Source organism: Piliocolobus tephrosceles, chromosome 2 (assembly GCF_002776525.5).
Source record: "Piliocolobus tephrosceles isolate RC106 chromosome 2, ASM277652v3, whole genome shotgun sequence".
Taxonomy (NCBI): domain Eukaryota; kingdom Metazoa; phylum Chordata; class Mammalia; order Primates; family Cercopithecidae; genus Piliocolobus; species Piliocolobus tephrosceles.
Window position 1 is genome coordinate 10,486,348 of NC_045435.1, and position 21,977 is coordinate 10,508,324.

The 21,977-nt window shown below is 37.1% G+C and overlaps 1 protein-coding gene across 2 annotated transcripts in view; it reads right to left on the reverse strand.

Moving 5' to 3' along the window:
- The window catches only part of EPHA6 (EPH receptor A6), a 941,742-nt gene that overhangs the window by 748,343 nt on the left and 171,422 nt on the right, over positions 1-21,977 (reverse strand). Inside the window, exon 4 of one of the 2 annotated variants that reach the window (XM_023216076.3) lies at positions 18,479-18,596. The exons of the other annotated variant lie outside the window; for it this stretch is intronic. Coding sequence (XP_023071844.1) covers positions 18,532-18,596 — 65 coding nt within the window. The 3' untranslated portion in view covers positions 18,479-18,531. Of the gene's footprint in view, positions 1-18,478; positions 18,597-21,977 lie in introns of those variants that run through there. 2 annotated transcript variants of the gene reach the window in all.

A 21,977-nucleotide genomic window follows, 5' to 3' on the forward strand; every position in this document is an offset into this window, starting at 1 on the left:
CTACAAAATCACCAGGGAAATTAAAGCAGCAATTTAGTTCTGCCCTCTATATAGCTAGTTACAAAATCAGTCTTTGGGTTTCTCCTCTCTATATAAACAAAACCAGTTTCTTCAGTCACTTCTACATAGTCCAATCAAGTATTGTTAATCCTACCCTCCATATGCTTTTATTTTCCACTTGTGGAATTTCAAAATAAAACATCAAAATTCTTAAATGATGCCAAAGTTGTTTAAAATGCCAGACAGTAACAAAAGAAAATTTGGCCAGTGACAGTTTTAAAGGGAATTCTAGACACACAATCCCACCTTGGGGACCAGGATATGGGAATTAAGGGTAAGTCTGAAAGAAGAAAATTTGCTCCCCGATTGCATATCATTCTTGATTAAAAGCTATTAGAAACAGAAACAGGTCATCAGTAAGACAATTGACTCCAACCACCTAATAGTAGTTATGGCCACAAAGGGATGTTAATAAAAATAGGCATTTTTTTTTTTTTTTTTTAAAAGGCAGTATGCCTCTGGGAAAGAAACTATTTCCTCACAGTTATAAAAGGAACTGAGACCATTATAAAGCATTAGAAGTTTGAGTTCGGGACATTAAACAAATTAAACAAGCAACTGGATTCACTTATTTTCAGACAGAGACTTCATTAACCTGTTAATGTTTCTTCATGCCAATTCTTGGCAGACTAAAAATAGCTAAAATTCTACTGAGACTAGTATTCTTCAAGAAGAATCAACACATTCTATCAGAAAAAGTAGATTTTGTTTCCTCTTTTCCCTTGGAAGTATTTTTTTCCTCGGAGGTGGTTTATCTTCCAGTAGCTACTCTTTTTTAACCTCTTAATTTTAGGGTTACAGCTGCAGTTTTATTACAAAGGTAAACTTATGTCATGGGGGTTTGTTGTACTGATTATTTCATCACCCAGGTATTAAGCCTAGTACCCATTACTTGTGTTTCCTGATCCTCTCCCTCCTCTAACCCTCCACCCTCTGACAGGCCCCCGTGTGTGTTGTTCCCCTGTATGTGTCTATGTGTTCTCAAAATTTAGCTCTTACTTACAAGTAGGAACATGTGGTATTTAGTTTTCTGTTCCTGTGTTAGTTTGCTAAGGATAATGGGTTCCAGCTCCATCCAAATCCTTGCAAAGACCATAACTGCATTTCTTTTTATGGCTACTTAAGTATTCCGTGGTGTACATGTTCCACGTTTTCTTTATCCAGTGTATCACTGACGGGCATTTAGATTGATTCCATGTCTTTGCTATTGTGAACAGTGTTGCAATGAACATACACATTCAGGTGACTTTATAATAGAATGATTTGCATTCCTTTGCGTATACAGCCAGTAATGGGACTACTGAGTTGAATGGTATTTCTGTCTTTAGGTCTTTGAAGAATCACCACGCTGTCTTCCACAATGGTTGAACTAATTTACACTCTCACCAGCAGTGTATGAGATTTCCTTTTTCTCCACAACCTTGCTAGCACTGTTATTTTCTACTTTTTAATAGTAGCCATTCTGACTGGTGTTAGGTGGTATCTCCTTGTAGTTTTGATTTGCATTTCTCTAATTACTGGTAACATTGATTTTTTTTTCATGTGAGTATTGGCCACATGTATGTCTTCTTTTGAAAAGTGTCTATTCATGTCCTTTGCTTACTTTTTTATGGGGTTGTTTTCTTGTAAATTTCTTTAAGTTCTTTACAGATGCTGGATATTCGACTTACAGCCAAGTCACAGACATTTGCCACTCACAACTGCCACACACAAAAAAGATGAAAATACTTAGGAATACAGCTAAGTAGGGAGGTGAAAGATCTCTACAAGGAGAACTACAAACCACTGCTCAAAGAAATCAGAGATGACACAAACATTCAGTGCTCATGGATAGGAAGAAGCAATTGATAAAATGGCAATATTGCCCAAAGCAATTTATAGATTCAATGCTATTCCCATTAAACTATCATTAACATTCTTCACAGAACTAGAAAAAATGATTCTAAAATTCATATGGAACCAAAAAAAGAGCCTGATTGGCCAAGGCAATCCAAAGTAAAAAGAACAAAGCTGGGGGCATCACACTATCCTACTTCAAACTATACTACAGTGCTCCAGTAACCAAAACAGCATGGTACTGGTAAAAAAAAAAAAAAAAGGCCGGGCGCGGTGGCTCAAGCCTGTAATCCCAGCACTTTGGGAGGCCGAGACGGGCGGATCACGAGGTCAGGAGATCGAGACCATCCTGGCTAACCCGGTGAAACCCCGTCTCTACTAAAAAATACAAAAACCTAGCCGGGCGAGGTGGCGGGCGCCTGTAGTCCCAGCTACTCGGGAGGCTGAGGCAGGAGAATGGCGTAAACCCAGGAGGCAGAGCTTGCAGTGAGCTGAGATCCGGCCACTGCACTCCAGGCTGGGCGACAGAGTGAGACTCCGTCTCAAAAAAAAAAAAAAAAAAAAAAAAAAACAGAAACAGAAACAAAACAGACACATAGATAATGGGACAAAATAGAGAACTCATTCATAAAACCACACACTTACAACTATCTGAACTTCAACAAAATTGATAAAAACAAAAAAAGCAACAAGGCAAGGATTTCCTATTCAATAAATGGTGCTGGGAGAACTGGCTAGCCATAGGCAGAAGATTAACTCAAGATGGATTAAAGACTTAAAAGCAGGCCAGGTGCGGTAGCTCAGACCTGTAATCCCAGCACTTTGGGAGGCTGAGGCGGGCGGATCACGAGGTCAGGGAGATCAAGATCATTCTGGCCAACATGGTGAAACCCCGTCTCTACTAAAAATACAAAGATTAGCTGGATGTGGTGGTGCACACCTGTAGTCCCAGCTACTCTGGAGGCTGAGGCAGAAAAATTGCTTGAACCCGGGAGGCGGAGGTTACAGTGTTACAGTGAGCGGAGATACGGCACTGCACTCCAGCCTGGTGAAAGAGTGAGACTCCTACAAAAAAAAAAAAAAAAAAAGACTTAAATGTAAAACCCCAAACCATAAATACCATTCAGGACATAGGCATGGGCAAAGATTTCATGAAGACATTGAAAGCAATTGCAACAAAAGCAAAAATTGAGATATAATTAATTTAAAGGGGTTCTGCACAAAAAAAGAAACTTAACAGAATGAACAGACAACCTACAAAATGGGAGAAAATTTTACTAACTATGCATCTGGAAAAAGACTAACATAAAATTTTTCTACCCAAAGTACTAATATCAGAGACTTTTAAAAATCAGCTCTTTCATTAATCCTATTCATTCTCTCTCTCCCTTTCTCTTCCTTTCTCTTCCCTAATAGTTTAAAATTACTTTTTATTAAAAAAATTTTGAAATATTACATCATAATGGTGAGTGCTTACAAAGTGAGAGGTGCTATACTAAATCCTCTATGTACATTATCTCATTTAATCATCACAAAAATCTTATGACATAGGTATTGCTTTCTCTCCTATATTGTAGTGGTTGAACAGCTTGCTCTGCGAGTGGCAAAACTGAGCTTAGAACTCAGTCAATCTGAAATCCAGAGCCTGCATGCCCCATCAGTAAATTACATTGCCCCCTCTTTAAATTACATATACAGAGGCAGCATTTCCAATTAAGTCATAACTAACTTCTTACATGGGTTTATTATGATACAAAAGCTATTTTAATTTTTCAGGATTTGGGAAACCAGATAGTTTGTCACTAAATGGTAGTTTGTTTTTGTTTTGTTTTCCCATATTTTTTCAAATAATAAAATAAGAATCAAGAGTCACTTAAAATAATCTAACACTGAAAAGGGAAGAAAAAAATATGCAGGAAGTAATAAGAGAACAGCTTTGCAAATGTTAACTCTTTGCAGGAAGAAACTGTGACCAATATGTTCAAAGCAATATCTTTAAATACAACACTTGGCTCATAGAAAATGTGAGTTAAATAAAACATGTAAAAATGATTCTTGATTTCGTGATTATAAAAATTTGGACACTTTCTTCTGTGCTTTAGATTCTAAGTTTTAGCTGCTTGAAGAATAAAGTAAACAACAAATATCTCTGGTTCCTTTCATGCTTTATACAAATTCTTCATGTTTGGGAATCTAAAGTGTTTAACTCTCTTTAGAATGTCTTTCAGATCAATTAGATATAAAATGTCAGGTATGTGCATTAATTATAAAGCTAAAAATTTACTTATTCATTACAGTAGTGAGAGTCATAAAATGGCACGTTCTTTATATGAAATCACAGCAAGCTACAATAAAGACATATTAATCATACCTTACCACCTCTTCCCATGACTGAGATCAGTGTATTGTTTGGGCATTATTGGTTTCAAATAAAAGTAAAAATTTAAACATATGAGAAATATTTATGTATTTTGCCATTTAAAAAAAAACATATAGTTGAGAAGTAAGACTGTATTCCATTTACGCTCTACTCTTATATTAGGTCACAATAGAGTAAGAACAGCAGATGAGAACATAGGGTATATTTACTTTTATAGGACTTTAATGTGCAAGTTATTGTTCTAAAAGAATGAGAAATGAACTGACCACCAGATCATCTCATAACAATTCCTCTAAGTAAAAGGAGAAAAAAATACAGAAACAGAAACGGAGATTGTGAACTCTGAGGAATAAGCCTTGACATTTTACTTTCCTATTTAATGTACTTAAATGCAAAATATTGCTTCCATTAAAATGCATAAAAATCAATTTCAGAGTATGAAGTGTAAATGTTGCAGCAGATTCATTCTGCTAATCTTTCGGATGATTCTTTACTCAGGGTGATATTTGCCTTTATGTATAATTGAATTTTATAACTCTTCAGCAGAGAAAATGAGTTATTTCCTTATTGGAGGATTTTAATCTAAATGAATATAAATCGGAAATAGTTTTAAAAGAAACATTGTAAAACAGTAAAAAAAAAAAAAAAAGCTAACATTTTACTTCTAAAGGTCATACACTATAAAGTTGAAAACGTATTTTCCCTGATAATAGATATTAGTCTTGTTTGCTAATATTATATCTAACATATCACTAAGTAAATATATATAGTAGCAAAATATGAGCATGAAAAAAATTTAGAAGGCAAAATATAAAGATAAAAATGAATAAGAATAAAGTATTTGAAACTGAAATAATATTCTGGTTAGGGACAATCTCTCATGAGAAATAATTTCAAATTTGAAAAAGAGATGTAAAGACAAAACAAAGGGCCGAGAGTGGTGGCTCACGCCTGCAATCCCAGTACTTTGGGAGGCCAAGGCAGGCGGATCACAAGGTCAGGAGATCGAGACCATCCTAGCTAACTCGGTGAAACCCTGTCTCTACTAGAAATATAAAAAAATTAGCCAGGCATGGTGGCACGCACCTGTAGTCCTAGCTACCCAGGAGGCTGAGGCAGGAGAAATGCTTGAAACCAGGAGGCGGAGCTTTCAGTGAGCCAAGATCGCGTCACTGCACTCCAGCCTGGGCGACAGAGTGAGATTCCATCTCAAAAAAAAAAAAAAAAAAAAGACAAAACAAAATTACAATGTAAATTAAAACGCTTTAAATTATTTCATATAAAAGCATTTTTAAATATTCAAAATAATTAGAAAATAAAACACTGTGAAAAGTATAAAACACTTCACTCTTACAACACAATTTAATCTCACAACACTTGAGAATATGAATGATCAACTACCAGTAAAATAAAAAGAGAAAAGAGAAAAGGTAAAACTTGTTTTCATATAAAATCTCCATTTTAGTTGAGATATTTACCATATTGCTTATTAGGCCACAAAATGTGATGAAACTGAATGTCGAATGAGAATTTTCCCATAGCCTAGCAATTTTAATAAAAGTCCAAGTTGAATTTAATTATTTCTAGAAATCTAAACTCCTAATTCCCAAAGTTTAACAACTGGGGCCATCTAACTTAAGGACTATTTTACCAGGATTTGCCAGTTTAAATGGCCCCAGGCAACACAGTAAATTGAGCAATGAGAGAAAATGGCCTTTGGAGTAATGTGAAGTGAGGTGTGGTCAAAAGAATCCCTCATAAATTTGGGCTTGCCTAAAATGTACCCTTCATTTATTAAATCAAATCTATTCTCTCTTCTAAACAGTTAGTGAGGCATTGGATCCACAGATACTTTATTGCTGCCCAGGCATGAAAGCAATGAGCAACAGAGAGATGGAGGTGCTAAGATAAGGAACTCTGATAAGTAACTTCTTCTCCTATTTGACAAAGCAAGGATATGAAGTACTCTTAGATATCATGGATGCAAATAATGCTGCTGTGCTCAAGGTGGCCTGCGAATACTCATTCAGGCAGAAAACAAAGAAAAGGTATGCTAGGATCAGCCTTTGTTGAATTTTAATGAAGAATAAAGTGATTAAATAAGTGGATTTGAATCTTGACCAGCTTCTTCAGTGACCCAAGAAGTGGAAACCTCTTAGGTAATTCTCAAAAGAAAGTACATGGAGACCATTCAGAAGTACAGGTGTTAGGAGCCCAACCACGCAGAGGACATCTGGAGTTAAGTGTCAGCCTGAGAAGAAACAACAACCAAGGAAAAAAGACGGCAATCTGATTGAGTCAAGTACGAAGATATTTACCCGCTCTTGTCACATCACAGATGGAGCTGGCATCTAGAAGTGGGAGTGAAAAGAGATGTCTTGAAGCCCACCCACAACCTAGTACTCTTAAAGCTATAAGAGCTGTCATCACAGATGGGAAATGTAGAAAAACCTTTGAGTATAATTTGAGATTGGCATTTTAAATTGAATAATGAAATAAACTAATAGCTCAAGTAACTGAAAGGTTATAGCATCTGTCCAAGAAATAGTCAAGGAAGATGCTACCTAGCAAGAAAAAGGGGAGAAGTTTCATTTTAATATAGCTGGGGAGATTACTGGAAAAAAAATATGATGACTTATTTAAATAATGACATGTTGTAACTCCTCAAGACACCAATTGCTATATACAGTGGTATACTTAATATAAGAATATGGTGTTCTGTTTTTTAGGATAACACCATGGATCATAAAGCTCAGGAGTCTACCTTTGAGAAATGACCCACTCAGAAATAGGTATGCCCATAAACCAGTATTAGAAGAAAAAATTTAGTCAACAAATGTTTTCTCAATGCTTTATCGTATGTGCCAAGCACAATTCTGGTTATATATAGTAATTTCAGTGATGAGTGAACAGGGTCAGGCATGCCTGTAGAGTTACAATACACTGTGATTAAACAATAGTTGAGGGAGAACTCTCTGAGGAAATGATATTAGAAGTAACACCTGAGTAATGAAAAGGCACTGATTGTGTGATGATCTGAGTGGCAAGGGATAAGGCAAGGTAATACAGACTAAACTGTATCCCCAAAATGCACGGGTTGAAACTCTAACCCCTAGAGTAATATATTTTGAGATAGGGCTTTTATAAAGGTTATTAGCATTGAAAACGGTTATAAGGCTCAGGCCTGACACCAACAGGATTGTTGTCCTGATAAGAAGAAGAGACATGACAAGTGCACAAGCACAAAGGAAAAACCATGTGATGAGACAGCAAGAATGTGGCCTTCTGCAAGTAAGGAAGAGCATCCTCACCAGAAACTAACCCTGCCATAACCCTGATCTTTGACTTCCCACCTCCAGAAATGTGAAAAAGTAAATTTGTGGCATTCTGCTAGGGCAGCCCTAGAAGACTCATACAGAAGGGGAGATACTTAAGACAGAGGAAGCAACAAATGCAAAGACCCTAAAGGAAGAAATTTTGAGAGTTCTAAACAATGAGTGATGTGAGTAACAGTGTAGTCACAGGAAGTGAGGCCAATGTTGGAGATGAAGGTGTAGGGGTAGGCAAGGGCTAGATCCTGGAAGGAGAAGAGGTCATCCTGAGCCATGACCCTGAGTTTAGATATTAGTTTAAAGATTCAATGAAGCAAAAGAAAAAGAAATGACTAGCTGCTCCTTGGAAAATGAATAATTAAGGCACAAATGTGGACCTGTTAGGCTATACAGTCCAAGTTTGGCCTATGAAATTAATAGTGATCAAGAGGAAGGAACAGATTTGCAGTATATTTAAACTTGTTGATGAATTATGAGAAAGTAGTGTCACTTACCTGTTTGGCCACTCTGGCTGCAAGTCTTTTCATTCTAAGAGTAATATAGGAGCCACAATATTTAGATATCTATGCTGAATGTTTTTAATAAGTTGTAATTTATTAAAATGAAGAAAACACTCATCAACAATGATTTAACCCATTTATGCCAGATGTTGCCTTTTTTTTTTTTTAATTAAACCCTAGCGATGACTTTGAGCTGTAGGATATAAGTAACTCCCACAAGCTTAGCATTCCAATAATGGATCACTAGGCATAATAAATGGGTTAAGAACAGACTCTTAAGGGGAATATATGCAAATTATACAAAAACAATTTTAAAAAATAAATCTAAAGGTGGGTCTATATTTTGAGATCTCCTTTAGCAAGTAAATTTTTATCCAAATGGCTAGGAGAAGTTACTGTACTGGACCAGTAGGAATTTCTTCCTATGAAACCTTTTTTGATTAACTCACAGAGACTGTGCTCTAGTCTGGATAATAGCATTTATCACATTATGACCCCTATTGCTGACCATAAAACTACAATTCTTAGTGTTCTATTATTGTTAGCATTGCTATAGCTCTGTCTCTCCATCTTGCATTTTCTTGACTCTTCATCTATGCTCCAACAGACTTAGGTAATCTGCAGGTCCATTTCAGTATTTTGTAAAATGGACTGCCCTAGAAATACTATTTTTCTTACTTGTCCAGAGGTACATGACATGTTATCCTATTATTTCGCTACAATGACCTGATCTATGAAATTTCTGCATGCATTATTCATCTTATTGTCAGTGAATCAACATATATCTACAGTTTTCATCTCTATCATTTATTCTGGGGATTCGCTGAGGTCATCTAATCTAGCCTGCACATGGCAGGAAGCTGCTTCGGTCTGTGGATCTTGGCTGGCTTCGATATTCACTGCAGTTGGGGCTCAGTCTGCACCAGAAAACACTAGGAAAGCCTCGTGGTGTTGATAGAGGTATAATAGAGCAAGCAAAAACAAGCTAGGCATAGGCTTGAAGCATAGGCTCAGAACTGGCATACTGCAACTTAGACTCATATTCCATTGGCCCAAACAAACCTTATTGCTAAGGCCAAAGTCAAGGAATCCGGAAAAGCACTTGTGCTTTAGTGGAAAGAACTTCAATGTTATATGGGAAAAAGCATGAATATAAGGAGAAATGAAAAACTGGGACCAATGATTCAAATGATGACACCTATATACAAATATCACACACTAATCATAATAGACGCAAACTTACAAAGAAAAGCAAAAATATAATAATTATGCATATGTTTTTATATATACATAACACATATATACCATGTGTATATACATGTTCTCTAGTTTACTGAAAAGCTGATAAATTAAATTTGTTCTATCAGGACTTCTGGCCACAGGGGTATACCAGAGAATAAATATATACGTACTGATGAAACAACTAAAAAAAGGAGAAAAACATATAATCCCCAAGAGAAAGGAATAAAATGAAGTCAACCTCAATATTGCTCCAACTTATGCCTAAAGAAAGTGTCCAGGGTACAACACAGTGAGGGGGAAGCAAGGTAGAGACAGACAGTCTTTTTGTGTTGAGAAAACATAGCTGGAGTCACAGCTCCAGCCGTGAACTGCAAGAGTTCACAGGAGATAGATTACTAGAGAGGAGAGTGATGGCAAAAGAAAAAAACTGAATTTGTAGAGTGCCTCCTCAAATACTTGACCAAGTGATGATTAGCACATATATGTGAGAAAATTATCCAAGGCCACAGAAAGAAGCACCCAGAAGATTAGAAAAGTCTTGTATCAATACTAAGAAAAATGATCGGAGCATGAGTAAACTCTGAAAGAACATAAAGCAGTAAAAATGCGTGTAAATAAAGACCCCAAAATAAATGGGAGACAGAAAAAGATAGACAAGAAATTCAGAATTCTATCAGGTAAACTTAGCAAGTAGATTGAAGTAATTTAAAAGAACTAAGCAGAAATTTTGGAGCTGAAAAATGTGATGGACATATGAAGAATGCATCAGAGTCTTTCAATAGCAGACTTGATCAAGCAGAAGAAGCATCAGTGAGCTTAAAGGTAGGCTATTTGAAAATACACAGAGGAGACAAACAAAGAATAAAAAACAGTAAAGCATGCCTACAGGATCTAGAAAATAGCCTCAGAAGAATAAATCTAAGAGTTATTTGCCTTAAAGACGAGGTAGAGAAAAAGAGAGGCATAGGAGATATACCTAATGTAATTGACGAGTTAATGGGTGCAGCACACCAACATGGCACATGTATACATATGTAACAAACCTGCACGTTGTGCACATGTACCCTAGAACTTAAAGTATAATAATAAAAAGAAAGATTATTCAAAAGGGTAACAACAAAGAACATCCCCAACCTAGAAAAAGATGTCCATATCCAAATACAATAAGGTTACAGAACACTAAGCAGATTAAACCCAAAGACGACTACCTAAAGGCATTTAATAACTGAACTCCCAAAGATCAAGGATAAAGGATCCTAAAGGCAGCAAGAGAAAAGAAACAACATACAATAGAGCCCAATACATCTAGCAGCATGAGCATTCCCTTCACTACCCTAAATGCTGTCTGAGCAGGTCACTTGCCCCATAAGTCCACTGGCTGTGAGTCCAGTTCAGCCCTAGATTCACCTAGAAGTTTCAGTCACTAGGGCCTAGACTGCATTTCCCATTGTTTTAGGGCCCCCCCAGCACTTTAGCATGTGGTGGTGAGACTTGCCGGAACTCAATTTTTTGACTGCCGGGATGGACGATTCCCTTCTGTCTGAGGCTGATTTAAATACTCCTTCTGGGGTTGACATCAGCTGTGTTCAGCCTGGTTTTGCTTTCTGCTACTACAAAGGACTACTGAGTTCAATGCAATGTCTCACAGTTGCCGCACTGTCCCTCTCCCAGGCACAGAGATTCTCACTCTGAACCACACAGCCACTTCCAGGGAATGGAAGAAGTCTGCCATCAGTAAATCAAGACTAAATCCTACCTTCTTCCAGTGCCTCTTTCAGTGATATGAAATTAAGTCTAGGTACTGTGAATGCTCACCTGATTTTTGGTACTTATGAAGGTGCTAATTTTCGGTAGATAGTTGTCAAATTGGTGACCTTGTGGTGGTGGGATGACTGGAGGCTTCTATTGGGCCATCTTGCTCTGCCCCTCCATAAATGTTCTTAGCAAATTTATTTGTAACAGCCACAAACAAGATACTACCAAAATTTCCATCAGCAAATGAATGGATAAAACAACTAGTGGTATATCCAAACAATGTTCTACTACTCAGCATTAAAAGTAATGAACTGCTGATACATCCAGTTACATGAATAATTGGCAAAATAATCATATTGAATTGAAGAACAGGCAAAAGAGTGGTACTGTAGATGCCTCTGACAATTCTAGAAAATGTTCACCAACATAAAGAGACAAGTGTATAGAGCCATAGTTATTGGCTGTAGTAAAGGAAAGGAGAGAGGAATTACATAGGTGCATAACGAAAAATTTGGGAATGATAGATATGCTTATTGTCTTCATTGTGACAATGGGTTCATGGCTCTAGACATATGCTAAAACTTACCAAGTTGCACAATTTAAAGTACAGTTTATTTTATGTCATTATATTTAATACAGCTATTATAAATAAGTCACATTTTGTCTCCTGATTTTAACTGAATTGTACGCATTTTATTTTAAAGTAAATAAATACTCTATAGTGTAAAAAACTATTTCTTGTTAGAACTTTTACATCTAATTTACTTTGTCTCTGAAATTGGAACATTCACATTATTATAGTTAAATTTAACAGAGTGGGGGGGAATTTAAAGTGGAGATTCTATTGAAAATTTTGAAATTCAGAGAAAAAGCTTTGAATCATTGCCAAAAATCCAGATCTTTTTCATTCAAAATCAGAAGTGTTGATTTTATTGTTGGAAGATACATTAATTGTTTAAAGTCATTACGAGAAGCTTATAGAATTTAACTTCTACATAAATATCTACATATACAAAGTTTCAAACAAAAAACGTAGCCAACACCTACAGCAAGCTGCTTTAGTAAGACACATATCTTCAATGTTTCATTCGCCACTTTGGGATTTTCTTGTTAGATTTTAAGATTAATGAAGCTGTTGGGGTTTTTTGTTTGTTTTTGTTTTGTTTTGTTTTGTTTTGTTTTGTTTTTTCAGGAAGAATGAACAATGGAAGAGGTTAGCCAAACAGTGCAAGTAAACAAGGAAAGGCAATAAACAAACAGCCTAAGCAATTCTGAAATGGAATGTAAAAGCACTGATTTTCCTTAAATGCTTTCTTGTAATTAAAAAAAAGTCACTACCCAGAGATCGTCAGCTATTAGTGAAGTTTTTGTGTCTAATTTTTAAATAAATTATCTGTTTCTGTGAGCCCAGTGAACTTGATAATGGTCTCAGAGGCTGGGAGCCTTGTCAAGCATGTGGGGAACTGCGTCTTCTGGATGAGGAACCGTGCTCTCCAGCACTGGCCTCACCAGGAGTGTCCGCTCCTCTCCTGACCCCTTCCATTCTGTTGTATTTGTATTTTAATGTGTCCCTTTTGATTATCATTGTGAGCTCGCGGCCTTTCCCAAACATAATTTATTTTAATTGATCATGTATATATATTCTTTTTAACACTAAAATTGGAGATGGGAGTAGTTTTAATGGGTTTTTTCCCTAACAACACTTATTCTTTTATTCTAAAAGCATATTTAGTTTGACATTGAAAAGACAGTCTGGATACAGCCTCATAATTTTCCTGTATTAAGAAATGAAACTGGCTGTAGCCCAAACACTCCTGGATCTTTCTGGAAAAGAAAACACACACACATATGTTTCTGGGGTAAAGTTCCACTACTGCTTACCGGCCCTACTTAATGACAGAGCTGGACAAAATCATTTTAAGTTGTTACCTTATACTGATTTTACCAATTGAACATCTATTTTCCTTGCTTTTTCTTTCAGTATAAAGTTTCATAAACTAGTAAGATTTTCTTCTACAATACTTTATTGTATAATATTACTTCTTTTTCCACACAGGCCTTTACTCCTAACTTCAATTTATAATTTTCTATGACAAGCGAGTTAAATTTGATCAAGAGGAGACAATGATTTTGGTGATTATTTTCTTCTGCAACGATAAAACTTGTGTCAAATAATTTTCAGTTTAATCTACTTGTCTGTGGAGCATTCATTAAATCTACTAAAGCAACCATTTCAATTAGAATTAACACTTTTATCTAGCTTACATATATATAGAAGACAAACCTTGATATGCTCATCTTCTGGGAAAAGAGGCTGTCACAGCAAAATTAAGACTTTTTTTCATAAAATACCACTACTCCATGGCCGTCAGACAGCAAATAAATAAACATGCATTATTATGTTAAGGAAAATTATCTCAAAAAAGAATTTCTGATCCTTTAGGAATTCTTAAATACTTTGGTCATCATCCCTTTGAAGTAATACTCATTTAAAGAAACATTCTAGGTGCAATGCTGAACTCTTCAATGTTTCATTAGTAGGTACAGAACTATTACATGATATATTTTGCATTCACAGGCAGATCATTAAATTCTGCAAGCATTGCTAATTTATGTTTCAACATCACAGTCCTTTCCTAAGAATGCCAAGTATACATATACAGAAAGAAGTTTAATGGAAGAAGAGACATATTAAGCAATAATTTTCTCCATTTCCTCCAAACAAATTTTGCATATTTATACCATAACAGAAAGAGAAAAGGGAAGGGGAACAGGAAGGGGAAGGGGAAGGGGAAGGGGAAGGGGGAAGGGGAACAGGAAGGGGAAGGGGAAAGGGAAGTGGAGGGGAGGGGAGGGGAGAGAAGGGAAGGGAAGGGAAGGGAAGGGAAGGGAAGGGAAGGGAAGGGAAGCGGAGGGGAGGGGAGGGGAGGGGAGGGAAAGGAAGGGAGAAGGAAGGATGGAGGGAGGGAAGGGAGGAGGTGAAGGGAGGGAAGGAAGTATGTGAAGGGAGAGAAGAAAAAGGGAGAAATGAAGGAAGGGAGGGAGGGAGGGAAGGAGGGAGGAAGGAAGGAAATGAAAGGAAGAGAAGGGAAGCGAAGGAGGGAGGGAGGGAGGAGAGGAGAGGAGGGAGGAAGGGAGGGAAGAAAGAGAGAGATATGAAGGGAGGGAGAGAGGGATGAATGAAGGAATGAAGGAGCTCTTCTGCTTGGAGAACAAGACCCCATTCGAATAGTGAAGAGCATGAAGTAGACTGATACTCCTCAAGAAGTAGATAATAATGCCCACAGTAAAATTCTGAAAAATCATTTAAATATGTAATGGCAAATAATTTTTCCAAATTCTTACTTTTGATGAACTAGAATGAATGTGATGAATATCTATCTTTTTATCTCTGTTTATCTTAAAAGACAAGGGGTATAAAATGGGAAAATACAGTGACATTTTACAGGAAAGTTTAATCAAGTATACTGTATAAGTAAGTTCAAATATAAATAAACATAATGATAAAATATTAACCATTCAGCATAAATTAAGTTCTTTAAAGGGCCAAAATAAGACAGATTGGGTGGTGGAGAGGGCAGAGAGAGAGAGAGAGAAGTACAAAAATAAGGTAATGACAATATACAATAATGATGAGTTTGCAGGAGGCATTACTGAAGACCCATGCCAAAAACAAAAACATAAAACTCCTATGCATAAACGTGCTTCATAATTTGAATATAACTATTATTTTGGTTGAAACTAAAGGTTCTTATTTATACCTTAAGCAGGTAAGATACATCCCTTATTTTAGAAATATCTTCATTAAAAAACTCTTATTCAAGATTATCAATTTTGGAAAAATTTCAAAGAACACCCATTTTAAACATATTTCATAACAAGCTAAGTAAACAAAGTATATATACACTTATGGCCTCCATGTGAGTGTACATCCCTTCATATAAGCAACAGCACAATTATAAATAATACTGTGTTCCAAGGACTTGTATATTGTTTCACAGAGACTGTGATAATTAATGGCAATTCATGGTTTCTCAGGATGTAGTGGGTACACAGTAAATATTACACCTCCATCACATCTTAATAAACAGATATCTAGGATTGCTAAAAGTACAATAGAATATAGATGTAGGGAGAAAAAATGAGAACCTACTGGAAATTTAGTCTATGGTTCACAGAAAATCCTTTTTTATCATTTCTAAGTAAAATATAATTTAAATTGTATTTATAATTTGATGTTGTGTATACTTTCACACAAAGAATATAAACCACTAACTCACACTTTTTTCAACAAATGCATTTATATAAGACCTCAAACTACAACAATTCTAGAAGAAAACCTAAGAAATACTATTCTGAATACTGGGCTTGAGAAAGAATTTATGACTAAGTTCTCAAAAGCAATTGCAACAAAAACAAAAATTGACAAGTGAGGCCTAATTAAACTAAAGAGCTTCTAGACAGCAAAAAGAAATTATCAATAGGCCAAACATACAACCTACAGAATGGGAGAGTATATTTGCAAACTATGTATCTGAAAAAGGTCTAATATTCAGAATCTGTAAAGAACTAAAACAATTCAACAAGTATAAATAAATAAAGTGGGCAAATATACTAACAGATACTTCTCAAAAGACATATAAGTAGCCAACAAACATACGAAAAATGTTCCACATCACTAATCATGAGAGACATGCAAATCAAAACAATAACGAGATACCATTTGAAATCAGTCAGAAGGGCTATTATTACAAAGGCAAAAAACAACAAGTCCAGTGTGGTGGCTCATGCCTGTAATCCCAGTATTTGAGAGGCCGAAGGGGGCAGATTGCTTAAGCCGAGGAGTTTGAGACAAGCCTGGGCAACACGACAAAACCCAGTTTCTTTAAAAAAAAAAAGTGTGTGTGTGTGTGTGTGTGTATATATATATATATATATATAAATTATATGTATATGTATTTTAGTTATTTATATATATATAACTAATTATATATGAATATACATAATTAGTTGGGCAGGTGGCACACACTTGTAGTTCCAGTTACCATGGAGGCTGAGAGGAGAGGCTCATCTGAGCCCAGAGTCGGGGATGTCAAGGCTGCTGTAAGCTGTGATCATGCCAATGCACTACAGCCTGGGTGACAGAATGAGACCCTGTCTCAAAGAAAAAAAAAAGCAAAAAGAGATGCTGGGTGAGGCTGCAGAGAAAAGGGAAAACTTATATACTGTTGTGGGAATGTAAATTGGTTCAGCCACTGTGGAAAGCAGTTTGTAGGTTTCTCAAAGAACTCAAAACAAAACTACCATTTGATTCAACAATCCCATTACTGGGTTTTTTTTTTTTTTTTAATGAATCACTCTACCAAAAAGACATACACTTGTAAGTTCATCACAGCATTATTCACAGTATCAAACACATTGAATCAACCTAGGTGCCCACCAACTGTATAGTAGATAAAGAGGATATGGTATATATGTATCATGGAATACTACGCAGCCACAAAAAAGAGAAAGAAATAATGTTCTTTGCTGCAACATAGATAAGTCAGCAAGCCATTATTCCAAGTAAATTAATGCAGAAACAGAAAACCATACTTACAAGTAAGTATGTCCTCATTTATAAGTTGGAGTTCAATCTTAGGTACTCATGTATATAAAGATGGCAACAACAGACACTGAAGACTACTGGAGGAAGGAGTGGGGTTGGGGATAAGGGTTGAAAAACTTAACTATTGAGTACTATGCTCACTACCTGGGTGATGGGATCATTTATATCACATAATATACCCATGAAACAAACCTGTACATTCATCCCTTAAATCTAAAATATAAGTTGAAAAAGAAATAGAAGTTAAACAAATCACAAACACATTTTTAGTGTCTGTCATCGCAATTAATCAAAACATAAAATGAGAGAATTAACTAGTATTAAAGAGTCCTTGAGAAATGTCTCCTAATGTAACCAGTATAGCCAGTTTGCTAGCTTACTCTAAAGATAATCCCTCCCTTGTTTGTTTCTTGATACCCATATCTCTAACTACCTGTTTGCTTGAAATGTCCAAAGGCTAATCTTACAACAATCCAGACATGAGGTAGAGATAGCAGTTTCAATTTTCTCCCTTTCAAGATGAAACAGTTGTGCAGTTAATCCCTAACCTGATCCCTACTAAGATGATGCCAACCAGGCCTCTGGATAGTCTGTTACTTAAACTAGCCAGTGGAAAACAACAAGCAGACCTGCACCATGTACACTTCTGTACAGTTTCCATGCAAACTTCCCCCTGAAAATCCCCTTATGCAGCCTGATAACTTAAGATGGCTTTTTGAGGCTTGAGTCTGGCCGTCTCCCAAGATGTCAACACTTGAATAAAGCTGCTTTCTTCCATGAAACCTTACTTCTTATGTGTTTGTCTTTTCAGGTGGCATACAGCCAAACCTTACTTTGGTTACAAGTCAGTAGCAAGCACCTAACACTCCTTGATGAAAATACATACACACACACACACGCACGCACGCACACGTACCACAGACACATCCCTACATTTTTTATTAACATAATCTCCTCTCTCAGATATTTCTGCATTTTAATAAAAACCAAATTCTTTCCTAAGACGAAACAATATGAAATCCTCTATTGAATGCTTTTGAATGTATATTACTTAGCATAGATGCTTTGGTAAATGACTGAACCTGGCGGCACGTGCCTGTAGTCACAGCTACTCAGAGGCTGAGGCAGGAGAATCGATTGAACCCGGGAGGTGGAGGTTGCAGCGAGCCGAGGTTGCCACTGCACTCCAGCCTGGACAGCAGAGCGAGACTCTGCCTCAAAATAAATAAATAAGTTTTTTTTTTTTTTTAAAAAGATAAATGACTGAATAAAAAGATGGTTACCTTTTGAGGAAAATATTTCCAGTAGAGGTTCTACATTTAATTACAAAAATGCTACCCACTAATATATGGCTAAAAAAATAAGTTTGATAACTGTATTTTCCAGATATGCATTAATTTGCCTATGGGGAAGCAGAGGTATGCAAATATTATCTGTAAATGACTAGATAGTAAATATTTTAAGCTTTATAGGCCATATGGTGTCTGACACAGCTACTCAATCCTGCTACTATAGCTTGAAAGCAGACACAGACAATACGTAAATGAATGAATTTGGCTGTATTCCAAAACACTTTATTTACAAAAATGGGTTGGAGTTGGCAATCAGGCTATGGTCTGCCAATTTCTGCTCTAAGTTATTACATGATATTACAAATAATCTAGAATTTCCCTTTGATTGACCAGAACCCATATTTCATACCAACACAATGCCTTCTTAATGAAAACACACACACACACAAAAACATTTGTGATTACATTTTGGCTGTAAATGTAATCCTTTAACACTTTAGTAATGTTTCTCTTTTGCTTTTATTCTTCAAAAGTTACTCTTTCGGGGTGGGGCCAAAATGGCCAACCAGAAGCAGTGGCCTTTGGAGGCTCCTATCAAAAAAAAAAAGCAAGCAAGCATGTGAATCCTTCAACAGCAACCAAGGTATCCAGGTTATCTCATCAAAATTGACTAGAAGGCTAGCATGGCCCATGGAGAGAAGGAAGAGCAGAGGGGTGTGGCCGCCTACCTGAGAGCCACAAGGGGAAGGGGAGTCACTTTCCTCCAGCCCAGTGAGGCGGTGAGTGAGCATGCTACGCAGCCAGGGAAACTGTGCTTTTTCTGTGGAACTGAGCAACCCGTGGATCAACAGATCCCACTCATGAAACCATGCCACCAGGGCCTAGCCTCCCAACCCCGGAATCTGCAGATTCTTACAGCCTCTCAGCTGGAATCTGCTTAAGCCTACCAAACTCCTGTAGGGAGGGGCGACCAGCACCATCTGCAGCTGCCTGCTGTCTAAGCCCTTTGAGCTCCTTGACAGAGGGGCAGCAACCAGCACTGGGTCTGGCAACTGCCTGCCACACTAGGCTCCCTGGATGGGGGAAGGGCAGCACCCATTTCTATAGCTCCAGGCTGCTTTTTCCCCTGCTAGAGTCAGGCAGGCTGGACTGCTTGGTCCCAAGACTTGTCCCCACAGCCCAACACACCGGCTGTGGCAGTCTGCAGCCAGAATGCCTCTTAAGGTCTTACCGCGACCCATCATTCCTCAGTGGGCAGGACTTCCCTGCAGGATCTCCAACGACTCCAGCCAGAGGATCAGGGACAGAATTTGGATCTCCCTGGGCCTGAGCCCCTAGGGAAAGAGGTGGCCACAGTCTCTGCAGACCAGCAGACTTAACCTTTCCTCTTGGTAGTTCTGAGGAACCCAGGCAGCCCAGACTAGTGGGTTTCCCTCCAGCAAAACACACCTTCTCCACCAAGGTACAAAGTGCTTCATTAAACGAGTCCTGCTCCCCATGCCACCCAACTGGGTTGTCAGATACCCTATACAGGAGTGATCCTACTGATATCAGGTTGGTGACCCTCAAGGTCATAGGTGCCAAAAGAAGGAAAAGGCACCCATCTTTGCTGATCTCCGGACTCCTTGAGTGATATCTCCAGGCAGGGGAGCAAATCAGATGAATAAGGCATGAAGTGAACCCCCAGCAAACTGCAATAGCCCTACAGAAGAGGGACCTGACTATTGAAAGAAAACCAAACAAACAGAAAGGGACAACAAGAGCATAATCATCAACAATAATAACAACAAGAGGGCCCCCATTAAAAAAACCCATCCAAGGGTCAGCAGCCTCAAAGACCGAAACTACACAAATTTACAAAGATGAGAATCAATGCAAAAATGCTGAAAACCAAAAGGCCAGAGTGCCTCTTCTCAACCAAATGATTACAGCCTCTCTCCATCAAGGGCACAGAACTGGATGGAGGATAAGATGGATAAATTGACAGAAGTAGCACTTCAGGAGATGGGTAATAAAAAACTTTGATGAGCTAAAAGAGCATATTCTAACCCAATGCAAAGAAGCTAAGAACCTTGATAAAAGGATAGAGGAACTGCTAACTACAATAACCAGTTTATGTACCTTAAACATAAAACAACCTGATGGGGCTGAAAAACATAGCACAAGAACTATGTGAAGCATACACAAGTATCAACAGCCAAATTGACCAAGCGGAAGAAAGGTTATCAGAGTTTGAAGACAACCTTACTGAAATAAGACATGCAGACAAGAATAGAGAAAAATGAAAAAGAATGAACGAAGCCTCCAAAAAAAATGCGACTTCATAAAAAAACCAAACCTATGATTGATCAGAGTACCAGAAGGAGACAGGGAAAATGGAAATGAGCTGGAAAACACACTTCAGGATATTATCCAGGAGAACTTCTTCAACCTAGCAAGACAGAAAACATGCAAATTCAGAAAATATAGAGAACACCATTAAGATACTCCACAAGAAGATAATCCACAAGACATATAATCATCAGATTCTCCAAGGTCAAAATGATGAAAAAACTGTTAACGGCAACCAGAGAGAAATGCCAGGTCACCTACAAAGGGAAGCCCATCAGACTAACAGCAGACTTCTCAGCAGAAACCCTACAAGCAAGGAGAGAGTGGGGGGCCTATATACAACATTCTTAAAGAAAAGAATTTTCAATCAAGAACTTCATATCCAGTCAAACTACGTTTCTCAAGCAAAGGAGAAATAAAATCCTTTACAGACAAACAAATGCTCAGGGATTTTATTACCACTAGGTCTGCCCTGTGAGAACTCCTGAAAGAAGCACTAAATATGGAAAGGAAAAACCGGTATCAGTCACTGCAAAAACACACCAAAATATAAAGACCAATGACACTGTGAAGAAACTGCATCAACTAGTGTACAAAATAGCCAAATAGCATCATGATGAGAGTATCAAATTCATACATAACGATACTAACCTTAAATGTAAATGGGCTAAATACCCCAATTAAAAGACACAGACTGGCAATTTGGTTAAATAAAGGGATGCAGGAAAGTTTACCAAGCAAATGGAAAGCAAAAAAAAAAAAGATAAGAAAAAAGAAAAAGAAAAAGCAGGGATCGCAATCCTAATCTCTGATAAAACAGACTTTAAAACAAAAAAGATCAAAAAAGACAAAGAAGGGTATTACATAATGGTAAAGGCAACAATTCAACAAGAAGCGATAACTATTCTGAATATATATATGCAGCCAATACAAGAGGATGCAGATTCATAAAACAAGTTCTTAGACACCTACAAAGACACGTAGACTCCCACACAATAATAGTGGAAAACTTTAACACCCCACTGTCGGTACAAGAAAGATGAACAAGACAGAAAATTAACAAGATATTTAGGACTTGAACTCAGCTCTGGATCAAGTGGAACTAATAGACATCTACAGAACTCACTACCCCAAAACAACAGAATATATATTCTTCTCAGTGTCACTTGGCACTTATTCTAAAATCGACCGCATAATTGGAAGTAAAACACTGCTCAGCAAATGCAGAACTGAAATCATAACAAACAGTCTCTCAGATCAAAGTGCAATCAAATTAGAACTCAGGATTAAGAAACTCACTCAAAACCACTCAATTCAATGGAAATTGAACAACATGCTCCTGAATGACTCCTGGGTAAATAATGAAATTAAGGCAGAAATCAAGTTCTTTGAAACCAATGAGAACAAAGAGATGACATACCAGAATTTCTGGGACACAGCTACAACAGTGTTAAGAGGGAAATTTATAGCACTAAATGCCCACATCAGAAAGCTAGAAAGATCTTGAATCAACATCTTAAAATCAAAATTAAAAGCGCTAGAGAGAAAAGAGCAAACTAATCCAAAAGCTAACAGAAAACAAGAAATAACTAAGATCAGAGAAGAATTGAAGGAAATAGAGACATGAAAAACATTCCAAAA